At 41.9% G+C, this 19360-nt stretch overlaps 1 protein-coding gene across 1 annotated transcript; it reads right to left on the reverse strand.

The window, feature by feature from the left end:
• Positions 1–4441: 4441 nt before the first annotated feature.
• On the reverse strand, positions 4442–15124 carry LOC135890478 (macrophage migration inhibitory factor-like). Its single transcript, XM_065417901.1, has 3 exons — positions 15017–15124; positions 4987–5159; positions 4442–4508 (listed from the first exon to the last, which is right to left on the reverse strand). Exons 1-3 carry the CDS (start codon positions 15122–15124, stop codon positions 4442–4444), a joined length of 348 nt encoding a protein of 115 aa, XP_065273973.1.
• Positions 15125–19360: the final 4236 nt, after the last annotated feature.

Raw genomic sequence — 19360 nt, forward strand, 5'->3', positions numbered from 1 at the left:
AGAGGGTAAAATGCTGCTAAATCAGAACGGTAGCATTTTACCCCCAATTTACACTGGTTAAATGACTCTCAAAATGGAAGAAGCAACAGAGGGTCCTGTGGCACCTTTAAGACTAACAGAAGTATTGGGAGCATAAGCTTTCGTGGGTAAGAACCTCACTTCTTCAGATGCAAGTAATGGAAATTTCCAGAGGCAGGTATAAATCAGTATGGAGATAACGAGGTTAGTTCAATCAGGGAGGGTGAGGTGCTCTGCTAGCAGTTGAGGTGTGAACACCAAGGGAGGAGAAACTGCTTCTGTAGTTGGATAGCCATTCACAGTCTTTGTTTAATCCTGATCTGATGGTGTCAAATTTGCAAATGAACTGGAGCTCAGCAGTTTCTCTTTGGAGTCTGGTCCTGAAGTTTTTTTGCTGTAAAAATGGAGGGCAACAGAGAATCAGGTTCATAACCTCCTCCAGCCTTGCCTACACACACACACACACACACATGCACAATTGAAAAATTACTTGGTTCTTATATTTGTAGAAAACCTGCCAATATGTAAATAATGATACAACTGAGCATAGACCCCTGCTAATGTGCCTACAGTAATGGTCCAGAAAAACAATTTACAATAAATAATGAGAGGGCAGGGTCTGGGCTAAGAACATGGGGAATGTTTTAAAATGTTTTAGTAATGCTATTTTTAAAAAGGACACACTGTCCCTATTATTCCCTGCAGTTGCATAAATCATCTCCCTCCCTCCTCTCTTACCTCCAGCTCCCTGAGGGATTGCAGGAATGGAAGGGTGTTGCTTCTGGGAATTCATGCAATACAGGGGATCATGCCGCAGCCAGTGACTGCACCCCAAACGTTCTCACATACCTTCCCTGGCCTGCCAATCCGAAAACTATAGAACCCCAGCCATCCTGCAGTTCTTGCATGGAGAGTATCTATGGTCTCTGGTGATGCTGTGGAAGTATTCTTCTCCACTTTGGCAGGTTTGGGGGGAGGTTTCCCCTGCACAATGGAGGGCAGTACTTGGCCCTCTGTTTGGATCTCAGATGAAGGGCTTGCATGTTCACTAAAGCTGCCCATGTGCATGTGTAACCCACCTGGAGTGTGTATATGTTACATACACACACAGTTTTAATCATTCATTTTTGGATACACAGCATGCATTTTAAAATGTGACCTGAGTCTTTTATTCTTTCCTAAGCATCACTACATACAGTAGAACCTCAGAGTTATGAACACCAGAGTTATGAACTGACCAGTCAACCACACATCTCATTTGGAACCAGAAGTACAAAATCAGGCGGCAGCAGAAACAAAACAAAACAAACAAACAAACAAAAAGCAAATACAGTACAGTACTGTCAAATGTAAACTATTTAAAAAACAGGGAAAACAGCATTTTTCTTCTGCATAGTAAAGTTTCAAAGCTGTATGTCAATGTTCAGTTGTAAACTTTTGAAATAACAACCATAACATTTTGTTCAGAGCTATGAACATTTCAGAGTTATGAACAACCTCTATTCCTGAGATGTTTGTAAATCTGAGGTTCTACTGTATTTTATAACTAAAATAATAATATTGACCATCTTGGGAAGGAATGTGTGGAAGAAATAAAGATGCTGGGATCTCAAATGGTTTGAATTTGTACAAACAAAAATTAATCAGGCGCAAAGCTCTAATGACGTGTGATGGCTGAAGTGGGCAGAGCGCATCCATCTTTTAAAAAAAAAAATGTAATGCAGGACAGTTAGGCCCAGATCTTCAAAAGGATTTAGGCTCCTAACTTCCATTTTAATCTTTATTGTCATTGGACATTGCTCAATTGGTGAAAAGGGGAGGGGAAAAGGTTTGTCCATTTGCTGTCTCTGCACATTCCAAATCCTAGGATCTGATATTGGCCCCTTGTAGTAGATGTGACCATAGTTTCTAGTAAGCAGCTAACTGCCTTCCTACAACTATGTTTTTTGGTGTAAGTACAATTTTGGACATACTTTTGCTAATACAGATAGAGGGAGGGTTTGCAGTGCACTTTAGTTTAAGTGTGCAGACTGATTCTAAGAAAGGGCAGTAAGGCCAAATCTAAAGTGGGCTGGGAGCCATGTTATTCACACTATTTTGTAATACAATTTAAAATCAGTTCAAGCTAATTCGGTTTAAACTGTGTTAGACTGGCCAGCATGAACAGGCCAAAAACATGTCTAAACTTAGTTTAGAAGCTGTGTTCTAGCCCAGATTTCTACCTAAGCTAGAACACAGTTTCTAAATTCATTTTTTAACTTCTCCACACTGGCTGACTTGACTAAACTGTGTTTAAAGGAACACTCTTATATTAAAACATATTTTTAGGAAGCACATTTCCTTATGTATTGTCACAGGGTAGCTGGCCCCTTTAAAGGGAGTCAGAGCTCAGTCTACCGATAACTGACATCTTTAAGGAGAATGAGCCAATCTTGGCCCACCTGCCAATGAACTGCCTAGGTGGGTGGTTGGAAGCTAATTTTTCTAATGAGCACCTGGAGCTGATGAATGGCTACCAGAGTGCAAGTGAAGGGTACTCCTACAGAGAGTGAAGGCTTCTAAGGCAAGGAACTGTTTAGATAGCTGCAGGAAGTCTAGTTTGTGAGGAGCTTGGCTTGTATGCTGTCAGGAGAAGAGCTGCAGTTGGTAGGATGGTGCTGGCTCCAGTGAAGGAATCAGTGTTGAGAGAGTGCCTACTATGTAAAGAGTCTAAGTGTGGGAAAGGGTGCTATTTGCTATGGGGGTGGGGAGTTACTCTTACTTACTCCTTGACTTTTCCTAGGTCTCTGTGTTCTCTTATGTCTTCCACTTCTTGCTTGTCCTTCTCTCTGCCTGAAGACTTTGGATGTGGTCATTAGAAAGATAAACTTTCTTTGCCTTCCCCCAGAATCTTTCTTAAATGATGTACTTGATGTGGGATTAGCCTGAGACTGAGATGGAGGCTGCCTCCTAGTGAAGAAGATCTTTATTTGTTGTGCAGTCTGTTAATATCTGAGAGTCTCAGAAGTGGGGGAGGGTTTGGTTGACATGTAAAAGCCTTGGCTAACTTTATTGATAACGGAGTTGGGGAAACTATGGTAGAGTATCCACAGTGCTGGAAGGATGTTTGCGTTGGAGGGAAGAGGGTGGATGGCCTGTGCCTTTTATACATAATATAACATACTTTAGATCAAGACCTGAATCAGCTTAAATTACTGACTTTTTACTACTTTTATGTTGTTTACATCTGGTATTTTTCTTCATGAACATGGAAAGTTGACTAGCTGGAATAACTCTTGTTTCTAGTGAGTTTGTAGTGTTGGAGACCCTGAACTACTGCAATGTTTAGAAGCTGGTGCTAAAGGGGGATGGTTATTTGTTTAAAGAAAACTTCCATTGGCTTGCATCTGAAGTGAGGTTCTTACCCATGAAAGCTTATGCTCCCAATATTTCTCTTAGTCTTAAAGGTGCCACAGGACCCTCTGTTGCTTTTTCCATTGGAAAAGCTCTCATGATAGACTCCAATGTTTTGTGCTTGTTTGGGTAAAACCAGTCTTCAGCTGCTATACTGACGAATATAAATCTTTAGATGGTTTCAGGCAGGAGACAAGATTATTGGTGATAAATTCACTTACCCAAAAACCCTGCACCACAGCTGACCATATGTATTTCTTCAAAGGTTAACTGGCTGCACGTTCAGCTAAACAAAGCTAGGAAGGCCATTTACAATCTGGTGACTGTGGTAATGTTGCACGAACATTGACCAACTTCTGTTGGCTTTATGTTTATGGCTTAAAAAAACCAAATGCCTACATTTTGGGCCAAATTGGACCAGTCAGGTTCTTTAAACTGAATTAACCTGAGCAGGTTCCTCAGATAAAACTACCATTGAAGTCTGACTGTAAAGTATACTTTTAAAATTGCTTTGAGAACTAAGTGCCTGGTGCAGATGGGCTAAACTTTGGCTAGATTTCTATTGCCATCTAATCAGGCATTAAGTGCTGTGCTCACCTCTTTCTGTGGCTTTGTCTAGGCAATGAAAACTCAAATTTCCCCCTAGTACTAGCAGCTTGTGTGAAACCTTGTGTAGATAGGTTGCTGCTGCTGACATTTAATAAGTCAACTAATCTTACTTGGAGCAAATCTAATGTACAATTAAGAAGTATCTCTCATACAGATCAACAGAGAGTGTGTCCATCTTCCCATGTCTCTGAAAAGTAATAAGGCTCACACTCAGCATTTTTTTTCTAAGTCTTTATTTCTCTTTTACAGGTGTGGTGCAGAAGAATGTTAACGCAGCAACAGGTAAGCATGCTACTAAGGAATCACCGATCCTTGAATTTGCGCACACAATGCAGAAAGTATGACTGGAACCATGGTGAGCACTAATCACTTAACTCAGTAAAATTCTGATCCATGAATAACCTGTTACTTTACATAGGCCTTAAGCAAAGGTGGTACGGTTCCAGCCTACGTTGGCAGCGCTCATATCAAAGTAGCTGATGTAGATTCTGAAAGAGAAGAGAGATACTGAGAACAGAGCCTGCAAAACTTCTGGATTTCACTTAATGAAACTAACATATTTACAGTGTCAAATATCCCTGTAATCCTGAAGCCTTCTCCAGATTTTACTATCTGACTTACATGCTCCGTAAACTGTCAAGCATCTGCAATATTCTCCTTATCTTCCTGTCAATTTGTGCATATCATTTCAACTTACCTTAAAAATTATTTACTCTTAAATAAAGAGACATTGTCTTGTCTCTTTGGGCTTACGTACAGGAAGAGCAACAGAACCTCCTACCATTTGTGCTAAAGGGTTATCCCCTTCCTATTATGACAATTGTCAATACAGAGTTTAAATATTTATTTTTTACCGTCTTCAAACAAGTTGTTCAACAAAGTGTAATGCAAAGAGCTATGTAGTTTGGGGTTAGTAGTTAACAGATATGGAGACCCCAAATCAGGCACACTGTAGTATAGGCTCACCTGTCTGCAGGTATTTTCAGATGTTTGTTCATCAGATCACACAGCAGCTTGGAATAGTCCTTGTTCTCCTGGTCTCCTATCTTGCCAATGCTGTAGAGAAAGCACATGGCGCAGGGGTCTTTGGAGCCATGGAAGGACAGCAGCTGATCAGTAGAGATCTGTAGCGCTAGATACTGTGAGAAGAAAATTGCTTTTCTTTGTCATTGTTGGGGAGATTTTTTCAAAGGCACAAATTACACTTGGGTGCCTAAATCCCATTAACAGCTAATGGCAGTTTGTACTGCAATACCAGTTTGTGCTTTGGAATTCTCCCTTGTATACAAATTTTTTAACCCTAGCTTGTTGTTACATTCTTGGGTGCATTCAATACTAGTGAGGAGTTGCCACCCCTTGTCCTGTAACCTCAAGTGCGTCACAATGCCTTGCCACTGTGGCTCCTCTGCCTGGGTCACTCACCAACAGCAACAAGCATGTGCTGTCTATATAGTGGGCAACCCTGGTCCGATGCTTTGGATCCCGGAGTCTGCCTGCAATCCCACAGATTTCCACTGGCTTCTACCAGCCTTGGTTAACAACTGGTATGGTGACTCCACACACTCATAGCCCTGAATTTTCCCCAAAACCCATTTTGATTGTTCCAGGACTGGACATATCAGAGGGATATTAAGGATTGCTGCCCTTTTTAAGGAGTCAATATCCAACAGCTGGCTACTTTAACTGGTGTTACCAAACTGTTCAGTTTAAATACAGCACTAGATTATTTTTTTAGATTAAAAATAAAACAAGCTTATAACAAATATGATTTCAAATATGAGTTAGAAATGGTTACCTGCAAATAAAAGTGAAACCACCCATCTAAAATTTAATCTAGCAAATTTTGGTTCAAAGCTTTGTTTAAGATGGACTTTCTCACCCCCAGTTTTCCATTAAGAGGGTGACTGACTCTTCCTTGGTTAGGATCTCGCCCAGATGCCCAAAGGTGTTTAGGTGAAAGAACTTGGGGTTCTCTAATCCACTTCGAGGATTCCTTAGACTATATATTCTGAAGGATTTCCTGCTCCTCACCCTGCAAGTAAAGCTCATTTGAACTGTGAGGTAGGTGACAGAGCATGGAGCTTCCTTCACTACCAGATTCCTCATTTCCCCACTCGTTGGCAGGAAACAGAATAACTTGAATTTCAGCGATCTCCTCCCTCTGCTGTCTTGAGGACGCTGTTTATTAATTATATGTAAATTAAGGTAAAAACACATTACTTTGGTTAGAATAGGCCAGTTTAACAGCTTTTGCCTACCTAAGCAGGGCTGTCTGGTTTTGACCATATGCTAATGACATCATACAGGGGGACTTCATTACTTTACATAAATATTTCTACATCCATTTCACCATGATATTAGTGACAAGTAAATCTAGTTTTCAAATGATTCCTCATAAATGTACTTTGTACAAAGGTTACAATAGTGTGTAGGGTGTGACTACAGGGGGTGCTTGTGACATTGCACTCCATATGTTTATGGATGTGAATGCTTATGAATGTGGATATAATGTAACTGGAATACACTTTATGAAAAAGGTCTCTTGTAAGGTATCATTACAAAGCTTATAATCTGAGTGTTCATCTATTTGTATCATTCTTGTATCTAAAACTAGAAATATGAAGTATTACTCTGAGGTCTTATTGTAATAATGTAAAGTGTGGGCCATTAATGGTGGTTTAGAATCTTGATGGCTCCCATCGACTAGGACAATTGGTTGTAAATGGCTCTGTTTACTTGTGAGCCTTCCTGCGTTTGTATGAGTCAGGCTGGGAAGAATAGAAGCTTGGGGTCTCACTGGACATGTGACCATGTCACCTGGTACTGGAATCCATCTTAAACCTGGTGCTTTTCCATGTAGAAGGAGGGGTGGGGACCCAGAGAGACAAAAGATTCCCACCTTGTGCCAAAGCTATAAAAGAGGGTGGAACAGAACAAAGGGGGCTGCCAGTCATGAGCAATCCCCTAGTTACCATCTGAGCTGGAACTACCAAGGACTGTACCGGGGAAAGGATTGGGCCCAGACTAGGAAGGAGTCTAGTCTGTGGAAAGTAGCTTATTGGAACATCTGAGGGTGAGATTTACCTGTAATCGGTTTCTTAATGTATTAGGCTTAGATAGGGTTACCATACGTCCGGATTTTCTGGACATGTCTGGCTTTTTGGTCCTCAAATCCCCGTCCGGGGGGAACTGCCAAAAAGCCAAACATGTCTGGGAAAATACTAGTCCCCTGCTTACCTTAGAGCGGCTCTGGCAGGCTGCGAGCTGCAGGCGGATTCCCCCGCGGTGGCGGCTGCTGCTCCCCCCAGACACCTCAGCTTTGTGTAGCTGAAGAGCTGAGCTGCCCGAGCGCTACCGGCTTCACGGTTTGCCGGGCAGCCTCCAGACCCTGCGCCCCCGGCCGGGTGCTTCCCCTCTCGGGCTCCGGCTGCGCTGGGGAAGCGCCGGGCCAGGGGCGCAGGGTCTGGAGGTCTGGGGGCTGCCCGGCAAACCGTGAAGCCGGTAGCACTCGGGCAGCTGTTTCGCGTGGCTGGGAGGGAGGAGGGGGAATGCGGGGCGGTCAGGGGAGGGGGCCGGGAAGGGGCGGGGTTGGGGCGGGGCCGGGCCAGGAAGGGGCAGAGTTGGGGCAGGACCGGGGGTGGAGTTGGGGCGGGGCCAGGGCCCTGTGGAGTGTCCTTTTTCTTTTTTTTTTTTTAAATATGGTAACCCTAGCTTAGACTTGCATGTCTTTGTTTTATTTTGCTTGATAACTTACTTTGTTCTGTCTGTTATTACTTGAAACCACTTAAATCCTACTTTTTATATGTAATAAAATCGCTTGTTGATTAATACCTGGGGGACTAAACAGTTGTGCATATCTATCTGTGTTATAGAGGGTGGACAATTTGCGTTTACTCGAAAGCTTTATACAGAGTAAATGCAAATTTCTTTGGGGTTTGGATTGCATTCAGAGCTGGGTGTCTGGGTGCTGGAGACAGGAGTACTTGCTGAGCTGTTTTCAGTTAAGTCTGCAGCTTTGGGAGTGTGATTCAGTGTCTGTGTTGCAGCAGGCTAGTGTGTCTGGCTCAACAAGACAGGGTTCTGGAGTCCCAAGCTGGCAAAGAAAACTGGCTCAGAGGTAATGTCAGCACATCAGGTGACAGTCCCAAGGGGGTCTCTGTGCCCAAACCAGTCACAATGCTTTTGGTCACACGTGCCATACAAAACTTTTAAAGATAGTGCTGCTAATCGCCCAACTGGACAGTTATTAATGAGCCAGGGATGCTTCTAGCATGTAGCATTTGGGCTGGGTGATGCTACCTTCATTACTCATCTATTGTAGAACTGTTTTCTTAGAAAGCACTACACTAAGGCTGTGCAGTGCACTTTAGCATTTGGTGCATTGCAGCTGTTGTCCTTGCCAGTATTAAGTTGTAGGAGGTAGCATAGTTCCCTTGCTCTCCTTCCCCACATATGGGTCATCTCTTCCTCTGCACCCATATAACTCTCCCTAAAGAATACACCGCTAGGTGGGGTAGTTTTTGATTAAATGTAAGAATCATCAGGATTAGTTTCCTAATAGAGGAAAATGGGTGGCACTAAGCTCTGCCATTTTGCCTCCACGGAGCAGGTGTCCATTAGACCAGCCATGAAAATAACCCCTTGGTAACAAGAATTAGGGAAGGAGGGAGAGTGCCAGTTATTTACACACACTCAGATACAGCATCAATATAGTGGGAGGTTTATAAGTGGGAATTAGCCAAATGATTTTAACTGTTTAAATATAAAAAGTAGCTGAGCTGCCATCCCTTTCCCATATGGGTGATACTATGGGAGGATTATTGTCAAACAGGGGTGCCTAGAGAGGAGGGCCAATGGTGCTTATATTAGCACTTAAATTGGATTTAAACCCTATTCTGAGGGCTTAAGTGGTGCACTAGCTTTGTGTTGCCTCTCTGCACACACAAGTGACTGTCATCTGACTAAAATGAAAGTGTGAATTTAAGTGGAACAGAGCCATTTCTGCCCTCTAAAGTGGGATGAATTTCAGGAGGGATTTTCAAAAATGCTTTATGGTGGTCAACTTTGCTCCCATTGAACTTAATGGGAGCAGTGCCAGACCGATACTAAGTACTTCTGAAAATCCCACTTGTAGCCCCCTAAGTGGAAACTTGAGCACTGAAGTGTGGGCTGTGGACGTCTCACTTAAGCACACATTTGTAAGATGGACTCCTGGCACGTTATGGTGCTGAGAACTCTCTCAAGAGACATGGAAAGAAATCCCTGTGTTAAGGTCTCCATTTTATTCCTAAACTTTTACTCTGAAACACAGAAGGCACAGACTCCCTTCTTGTGCTTTTCTCCCCATAATGCCAACAGCAGCAGACTACGAAGGGAAGCATGTGGAGTGATGGGTTAATTGATTTACACCCTCCCCTACCAAAAATAATAAAATGAGTGCACATCACTTTAGACAAGAATGCACCATTCTAAAGACTTTTGCTGCTGGGGGAAGCTGCACAATGTTATCTGACATACACACGTTGGAACTGTTCTCAAAAAGTCACTAAGGGCCAGATTTCAAAAGGCATTTGGGTACCTAATGATGCAGTTAGGCATCTAATGTGATTTTTCTAAAGTGTCCAGGGCCCAGATCCACAAAGGTATTTTGTTCCCTAATCTGCATTGAAATCCATGGGATTTAGGTGCATAAATACATTTGAAGCTCTGGGTGTAGGTGCCTACTTCCCATGTCCCCTGACCTGCAATCTGTTCATTTTGTTTCCTGTCTGTTTCTGCATCAAATTCAAATACCTCATCTTGCCTTTAAAGGTGCTGCTCCTGCCTACATCTCAACCCTTGTTTCTGCCACTACGTAGGGAATTGGATTGCTATCATGAAAGGCTTCTGAAAGTGCATCATTCACTTAACAGCCACAGAGAGCTAAAGCTTTGTTATTTTTATAAAATAAAGTTCTTTATTAAAAAGAATAAGGAAACATTAAAGCTTTAGTTAAATGTTCCTTATTTCCTTTTATTTATATACTCAAATGCCCACCCATTCTCTTTTAAAATCAGCACATAGAGGAATTGATCTGAGAACATACGTCCTCCTTACACACTTGTCTTTTTTGATTCTGCAATCAAACTGATAAAACTACTAAGGAAGGGAAGATGCCCTCGGTTTATCTTTCGGGTGTAAAATTGAAAGCTTAATTATGGCCAATTACATACCAACTTTGTTAATTTTTTCATTTCTGATCATAATACCAGAAACATCAAGGTTGTTTCTCTAGTATGTCTGTGCAGGAACAATAGCTCCCAGTGAGCAAAGAGTTAACAGGTGATCTTCCTCCTCCCCTTGCACAGGAGCTCAATAGAAGTGTGGCTGCTTGGGAGACTGGGGAGTAAAATGTCATGAGGGTGATCAAGATCCATGCACAGGGCTCCTGGGGTAGCTTGAAACTCAGACTGGAAGATGTTGTTTTGTAATTAACTTATTCTTTTTCTTATGAATATGTCATGAGGTAGAGCATTTGACTCAGTAGAACAACATGCAGTCAGTCAACATTCTGCCAATTCATAGCAGCAGAGTAAATAGCGTGCCCTGACACTCTATTGACTTGAAAGGATGTTTCTAGGGAATCACACTGCAAATTTTGAGGATGCAAATTCTCATTCTATTTAATGGACTTCTAGCTAGAGTGGTGGGGAAGAGAATCTACAGAGAAAACATAAGAGTGACCATTGCTGTGTACTCTGGTTTAAGCAATAGGAATGGAGAAGAAAGGATTGGCTTTAGTGATGATACAGAAGGGAAAGTGGCAGGAGTTACCAAAAGCCTGAATGTGGAAGAAAGCTAAGAGAACTTGAAAATTATACTGACATTATGACCTCAGGAGATGGAGAGGAAAGTGTTTTCAATTGTAAGAGAAAAGGGCAAGGTCTGGGAGGAAAATATAAGTAGTTTGGGATACAGTAAGCAAATTAATTCCCAGTGTAATGTCATTGAATTTCCTGGATTTACACCTGGCATGAATTTGGCTCACTGAATTGACTCAATTGTGCCTATCAGAGAGTGAAGTTAATATTTCAGTATTTCCAATGGTACTGTGCTAGCTAGTCAGAGATTGGCTTGTTCAATTGGTTTTAAAAAGAACTGAGTCTTAGAAAGGAAGGTGAGACTAGTGGAAAATGAGCTACAGGTAGGAATTAGTCCATCACAGCAGAAGGTCCCACACCTGGTGACTATTGGTAACTTAATCAGATTACAAATGAAGTGTTAGAATGCTCAATTTCAATTATTAGTATCAAAATCCTGGTCAAGAACACCCCTAACACACTACTACAATGGGTGGTGTAGCATTATCTAACCCTAATTGTACAGACAGCATTCTGAGGGAATCCTACCTTGCAAGCTTTGGCATCTTTCTTCTATTGTTTGAATATATCTTCCTAGAATGGAATAGGGAATCCAATTTTCTAAAATGCTCCTCTGCTAATGAAAAGGTGTCAGTGTGGTACAGTACTTGACCAAGCTGTGTATTATTCATGAAAGCTGCTGCTGCTTTAGGGACTGGAGAGGGTAGATCATGTTTTTAAATTATTTTATTAAATTATGGAAATGTTTTACACCTTTCACTTGCATATTAATATGGACGATAGTGCCACCAATTAGTTTTGAGTGATGAATTGTGACGAATACAGTCTACTCTGACCTGAAAAAGTTGAGTGTCACTAACCAGTTTCGTAGCCATTTCTTTAAATTCAATAAACAGGCAACTTGTGCCTTGATTTTTCATATAAACTTCTCGAACAGTCTTTCAGTAAACATCTGATGCAATTCCCAGCAGCTTTTTGGTGTTAGTGAAGAAAACAGATCCTTGCAAAAGCTCTTGAGAGCAATAGCTGTTTAAAAGTGGTGTTTTAGTACCTTGATGTCGGTGCTGCAGTCATGAATCTTTGTGTGCTAAAAAGTCCCCATGGGTTTGGTAATGAGGCAGGCAGAGAGTAGTTTGGTACTGGGTACTCCAATCACTTCTATTAGGACATGACCAGAAAGCTTGTAATGAGACACGCTATGCTCCTTTTTTTTTTTTTTTTTTACCTTTGCTAAAACTCGAACAATGATTGCCTTTTATGACTTGTACTTATTATCTAGCAGGTCAGCTTTGGTTGGAGGCAGCAAGAATGTATATACTAGTGTCTCCTTGTTTCTGTTACTGCTTGATGGTGCTTCCAAAGAAGCTGTGTTTATGCAAGATTCTTGCATAATTACCAAGGGTTTGGCGGATTCTCCATTCCTGGCAGTTTTAAAATCAAGGTTGGATTTCTTTTTTAAAAAGATAATTCATTTTGAACTAGAGCATATTTTGGGAAAGTTCTAGCACCTATGTTATATGGGAGGTCAGACTAGATAATCAGAGTGGTCCCTTCTGGTCTTGCAGTCTTAAGAATCTATGCAAAGCAGAAGCTTGATGGACTGTGTTATTTGATACTAACAACAATGGTTAAAAAGTTGAGCTGGTCAGATAAAGAGATATTGCCCAACTTCACAGCAAATATTATTTACCATGAATTCAAACATCTGTAGTAAAAACTTACGCAGCACTGATTCTAACTGTAAAACTTCCTATCAAATGTTGTAAGCATGTACTCTATTCCTCCCCACTGCCTCCCCCAGTGGCTGCCTATCAGTGAAGCACAGGCAGCAATTAAACCATCAGTCCTTACCCAACCAATTCTGTGGAAATGCAAGAGAATCCCTTATAACCCCAACCTCTGATTCCTAAACACTGCTGTTTTACATGTAGTCACCTGGGACAGAGGCTGGCTGTATTGCATTGTACAGCAGGCATTTATTTCCTTTTCCACATTGAAAATAGTTTGGTTTTTCTAAGTCTTCAGTATAAAGAAGAGCTGCTTCTGGAAAGAGGAGCATGTTTATACAAAAAGTTTTGCATTACTATTTCAGTTGTGTTTGAATAACAATTCTTCTCCCTCACCATCCAGTTTCTGCTTCCATCTGCTTTCACACCACATTTGAGATGTCAGTATGTGGCTATGGAAAGCCACATCTCAGTAGGAGGCACTGGCTGAGATATTAAAGTTGGTTCTTCTCTAAACGTGACCTCCTGTGTAGAGCTGGGCAGAAAATGCCATCTCCATCCCGACCCCGTGGAAAAATTGGTTGTTTTTTTTTTTTTTTGGTCAAAAAATTAAAAATTTCAGTTTCTGATGAAAAATCAAGATCTTCCATATAAAACAGACATTTTCCATGAAAATTCAGTTAGTTGAAACTCCAATTTTTCATTTAAAAAAAAAAAGTTTTGATGGAAAATTTTCAACCAGCCTTAATTCTATGGTCTCATGTTCATTGTATCTCTCTGATTGCATGTAAAATTGTCAGCCTGCAAACACAAAGTTGTCTTTTCTAACTGCCAGCAGTACAAACTCAGCCAGAGACTTGGGTCCTGAAACTCAGGCTGGGTTCTTTCTTTCTTGTACATTATCACCAGAAATAAAGATACTAGAGGCCATGGTTTAGTACCTCATTGACACCTCTGCAAATCCATCATCTTTTAGTGAGGTTGCACATGAGAAATGGAAATCAGAATATGAAGGCAATAGGGTTGCACTTGTGTAACTGAGGACAACATTTTGACTTGCAATATCTTAGTGCTGGGATGTGTGAGAAGAAGAATGCTCAGCTTGACTCTAAGTCCAAGTTGAGTTTGCTGGGCTGTTAGTTGGAAAAATGACTGAACTTAGCAAATCTCACATGGAGTCACATACAGTGAATATTAGCCCCATTTATACCATTGTTACAAAGTCACTTTTCAGGGAAAAGCTACACTTCAATTCGAAAGCTGACACTTAACATGTTTAATTACCTAGTTATGTTTAGATCATATTTCTTATTTCCCCATCCTGTTTTGACAATACTGAAATAAATGTCTTACCCCTCTTCCAAAAATGTGAAAAGGATGTTTGCATGTTCTAAGAAACATTAGATGCTGTTTTTCCTGCTCAGATAACTGAAAAATGGTTTCTTTTTAAAACTTTAGATTTGTCATGGATTTAATCCGCAAAAGTGGAAAAATGCCTCTGAAAATATTGGCTTAAATCTAGCCCTGATGTACAACAGGTTCAGCTCCATGTTTGCACCCACTTACACCACAACTGATTTTGGTGGTCTTGGTTTAGAAATAATAGATGTTTTGAAAATATTGCTGGAAAATCACATTCAGAAAGCACATTGATACATTCAGAAAATTGCAGTGAGTATGCACTAGGAACTTCACACAATGGGCTGTATTCTAGATTTACACTGGGCTGACAGATCTGAATAATTCTCATCTTGGCTTGATGAGAATCTAGCCCACTGAAACGAATTTTACATTTATTTCAATTGTCGTCCTGCATACATGGAAAGATTCACATAAAGACACTGGGTCAAATCCAGAATTAGTATTAGTAGGGACAATGCTGTTGACTTCAGCAGTGGCATATCAGTTTATTTGAATTGCACATTGGAGTCCATTTATTTTAATTTGCAGTCAGTCCATTTTTCTTGATTTAAAAACAAATTCCACGCAAAATTCCATGTCAGTGCAACATAATGATTGAATATTTAATGCCAAAAAGTCAGGAAAGTCCATGGCAGAACTGGGACTACAATCCAGATCTCAGGACTTCATATGCAGTATGTATATTAGTTGTAGAAAAATGTACATTAAAAGGGAATTGTTATGGTTTCCACATCAAGGGAATTATTCTCTTTTCTTATGAGTCATTTTAAATGTTATACACAGGCTGTTCAGGCCTGGAATTGTTTTAGGGGTGTGTGTGTGTGCGTGCGCAAATGGAAGGTTCTAAATACTGTTACATTTTTCAGGAATTCAGTGAAGTAACAATAGATGTCTTAATCCAGAAAAGAACACCTGGAAATACCTTAGCATATACTACATTGGCCCTAGATTAAAAATACAGTAATTGTTTGAACCTTTTCTGCTTACCTGTGCCGGTTTGCCCAGTGCTTTTGGTAGTTGCTGGGTGAGCTCTTCTATTAAGCAATCTGGCACTTTATCCTTGCTCACATTTGTGTTAATAATGAATTTAGGCATCTTTTGATTACAAGAGAGCCTTTTTCTAGCCTTTGTTAAAATCCTCACTGAAGCTACTAATCCCTATGCTGTTTCACAGTATACCTGTTGTTATGCTGCTCACTCTGCTATAAAAAGCCCCACAAATGCATAATAATTAATTAGGATCTCCTGATAGTCATCAGTTCCCGCCCCACCAGCAGTTCCTGCAGGCTCACCTGTTGGGGTTAGTAGAGAGGAAAGAGGCTGGCTAAGCCATCTGCTGGACTTTGTTAATGAAAGTAGGAACTGTAAATATATTAGAGTGGGGAAAATGTGTATTTTTCACTCATAACAAACAAACACGGATTTTGTTTAAAGTTTAAACAATAATTCATTTTTGGATATAGGCCAAGCATGAAAAATATTTAAAAAGTGAATGTTTCAGAAAGTTACAAGTGTATGAGAATAGGGGACTATAATGGGAACTGTTTTGCAATGTTAAGTATAACAAATGTAGAAACTTTCCATAACTGTGTGTTCTGGTAGCACTTTACATGAATAGAATACAAGAAAATAGCAAATGCTCCTTGTGTTATGTGGGCCTGGCCCAAAGTCAATGGAAAGGCTCCTATTAACATCAATGGATTTTAGATCAGGCCTTATGACTTTCTCTTTCACCAGTGCGACATTTGCTAATCTTAAAGAAAAGGACTAGTCCCTGAGTTCTTGATCTTCATGCTGTATGCTACAAGTGATCTCATGCAATTAATGGGAATTCTCATAGTGTAAGGTACTACACAGATGAATGTGGGTGGAAAAATTGGGCCAGTGTGACTTTTGTCCCTACTGAGGATTGCTGTCCACTCAAATGTTCACCAATAAGGTTATTTAGGGGACTGATGGGGAGGGGGATAGGGTGTGTGGGTGGGAGGGTATTTGAGGTGAAGTATGTGTGTGGTTAGGATAGAAGGCAGGTTTTGGGGACCCAGTAGGAGAAAAATGGAATGAATTCTTTCCTGAGGAGAAATAATAAGAGTAATGGTGGATCTAGGCCCCTGTAGCCCCTCTGGGGCCCCCCCATTGCCTTCAATCAGGGAGTAGGGCCTGGAACTGCCAGCCCCCTGTGTGTGTGGGGGGGAGAAACATACAGCTCTAGTTCCTCCTCATCCCATAGTTTCCTGACTGCTGGCACCCAAAAGGTTCCTCCTACTAGACCAGTGGTGCTTGGTGCCTACTGGGAATCTTTGTGTTGGAGATGAGTAAATTGGCATGGTCTGCAGAAAGCCGGGAGGAGACTGTCTGAAAGTGGATGGTATTAGTGCTGCTGTTCTTGGAGCTCCCGTGTGTTCTCCACTAGCAGAGAGTGTCGCTTGTTGATTCAGCAGCCCTCGATGTTGCTCATAACAAAAGACCACAGGCTCGGTTTGGTGACAAAGGTTCAACCAGGTTTATTTTCGACAAGGCACAGTCCTAGTGCCCGGCTCAATGGTTACAGGGTATTAACACATGTATACCTGCAACAAGGTATTAGCTCGATCAACATGATGTCATCCCCTAGGCCAATACAAAGATGCCACTCCTTCCGCTCTCCTTTCATATATTGATACAAACAAGTTATGTATTCCATTCCATATGTTAGCTACCCTCCTGGTACCTGCTAGTTCAATCCTCATCTATTATCCTGTTGTTCCTTTCTTATTTTACAAGGGGTCTGTGTGTTCCTGTACTACTCTCTAGGAATTTGTTGATGTAGTTACTTGAGAGTTCAGGGTACTGTGTACCATCCTTTCAGGTCAGGAATGTGCTTACGTGGGTAGCTGATACCTAGTGTGTTGGTATTCTGCCAAGGCCTACTTTGGTTCATACTTTTAGCTATCCCTATGGCTCCAGCAAGGCCTACATTGGGGACCCTAGGCTGAGGCAAGGGAAAGAGGAGTGGGATGGGGAGGAGATGGGATGCAACACTGGTGAATGGTCCATCTGCCTCCTGAGGGGAGGCAATTAGTGATCTCCTTCCTGGACTGAGGCTCTGCTTTGAGAGGAAAACCCCCCACCATGGTCTACCTGGTGAGAGAGTGACTCTCCTGCTGGGCCATTTGGAACTGAGCCAGAGAGCGACATCCCTCCAGGCCACCTGGCCTGTGGCAAAGTAAAAGGTGGGATTAAGGAAGCACCAGCGAAATGTCGAACTACCTCCTGAGGGGTGGTCATTAATTCCCCATCCTGGGATGAAGGACCTGTCTGAGGAAAGAGAACCTGCCCTCCTCCTCCTCCTCCCACCATGGGCTGTCTAGAACTGAGCTAGACAACCCCCCCCCCCTTCCTGCCCTCCCCCCCGCACTTCCAGGCTGCTGGGACTGAGGGGAGGGAAATGGTGGGGGGAAAGGGCAGCATGAGGCAAATCAATGACTTTCCACCTCATCTGGAGCAGCTAGTGACCTTTCCCGGAGCAGAGAAGTGCTGCCCCACCATGGGCTGCCTGCAGCTGGGAGAGGGTATTCTCCTAGTCACCACTGGGGAGCAGGGCCCCCCACATGTCACTATCTCCTCAGACTCTTCTCTGCTATTAATTGTGAGAAGATCCCTTACCTAATCACACCTGAGGAGTTGGGGCCTAGTTGGGTGGCTGAGGGGACAGTGAGAGGATCCCCCTCTCCTGTTCTCCCTGAGGAGCCTGGTCCCCTGAGAGGCAGCATCACAGGGCCCAGTCCTGAGCAGACTGCCTTGTCCTCAGGGATGCTGCAAGATGCCATGAGGCTGGATCAGATAGCTGGAGAGACTCTCACAATTGGGTTACATTTCAGGTGAATGTCCTGCTCGGTGGGGGATTGGACTGTGCCCCAGGTGGCAGTGGATTGTCTGAGGTGTTCCAGGAGCCATTCCGTATGAGGGTAGTCGGTCACATGAACTATGGGGCATTCCTGGTCTTCAGGATCATAGAAATTTCAAGTAAACATATACCAGAATCTCTCCACCAATAGCTTTGTATATACCCACGGCTATGTGAGTTGTGATCTTTTCACGTATTGCAAGTTAAGCATAATTAGGGAGATTCTATGGAAGTCTAAGGAACACTTAGATGCTGTGGAACATAGTACTGATGGTTCAGTAAGAGGCACTTTGCCCTCTGAACTGGAACTGAACCAATCCTCCAGGTTGCTGTTAAGGGGCACCCATTTCTGATGTGATAAACGACCGTTTTGACTACTAGTGGCCATTAAAGATCTCTAGGCTCCTTAAATAAGAGTTGAGATTTTAATCATGCTTTCTTGGGAAATTTTAGAGTAACTGCATAGTACCTACCTAAATTACCCCAGCAATTTTAGTTGGATATGTTATTCCTCACTTCCTCTCCTTTGTGTTCTCAGTCTAAGAAGAAAAAAAATGTTGGAGGGACTTCTTCAAAGACAGCATTTATCACAACTGTTGTTGTCTGACAAGAGAATACAGTTGTCATTGTTCCTATAGCCATACGTAATTACCTGTGTCCACTCATCCTGAAGTGTAATAGATGATGCATGTGACGGGTTGGATCACAGAAACCCCTTTGGGACTGCCACCTGCTGTGCCTAGACTACCTCTGAGCCTGTTTTCCCTGCCAGCTTGGGACTTCAGTGCCTTGCCTTGTTTGAGTCAGACATGCTTGCCTGCTGCAAAAACAGATCCAAGTCTGAACCACGTCCCCCACAAGCTGCAGGCTTAACTGAAAACAGCTTAAGTGCTCCTGTCTCCAGCACTCAGATACCCAACTCCCAATGGGGTTCAAACCCCAAATAAATCCGTTTTACCCTGTATAAAGCTTATAAAGGGTAAACTCATAAATTGTTTGCCCTCTATAACATTGATAGAGAGAGATGCACAATTTGGCGGATTCTCATAGACAATAGGTCTTTTCTATCTCTGGTAGGTTATTTAGACAATCTTCATGCCAGTACAGGGCTGATCCCGAAGATATATTTACTAGTGTACAGGGAAGCAATGAAGTTTCCATTACTTTCCTGAAAAGACTATTCCACTGTCCAATCGATTTCACTGTGAGGAAACTTTTCCTGATTTTTCAGCCAGAATTTTCTTAATTTCATCCATAACTCACATTTATACTTTCTTGTGTTATCCTAAATAATTTCTCCTGATCTTTGTTGTTTTATAGCCTGCCATTCAAATACTTGTAAATTCTCTGTTGTGGTCATTTTAGCCAAGCTATACATATTTAGTCTTAACATTTTTCCTCGTAAGTCAACCCATTTAGCCCCTTAATGTTTTTTGTTGCTCTTT

The sequence above is a fragment of the Emys orbicularis genome, chromosome 16, assembly GCF_028017835.1.
Source record: "Emys orbicularis isolate rEmyOrb1 chromosome 16, rEmyOrb1.hap1, whole genome shotgun sequence".
In the NCBI taxonomy this organism is placed as follows: domain Eukaryota; kingdom Metazoa; phylum Chordata; order Testudines; family Emydidae; genus Emys; species Emys orbicularis.

Excerpts from the sequence above, each read along its gene's own strand:
- LOC135890478 (XM_065417901.1), bottom strand. The coding sequence starts at position 15,124 with ATGCCTAAATTCATTATTAACACAAATGTGAGCAAGGATAAAGTGCCA. Across the intron at positions 5,160-15,016 it reads CACTGGGCAAACCGGCACAG|TATCTAGCGCTACAGATCTC; the intron begins GTAAGCAGAAAA and ends TTCTTCTCACAG. Across the intron at positions 4,509-4,986 it reads CTGAAAATACCTGCAGACAG|AATCTACATCAGCTACTTTG; the intron begins GTGAGCCTATAC and ends CTTCTCTTTCAG.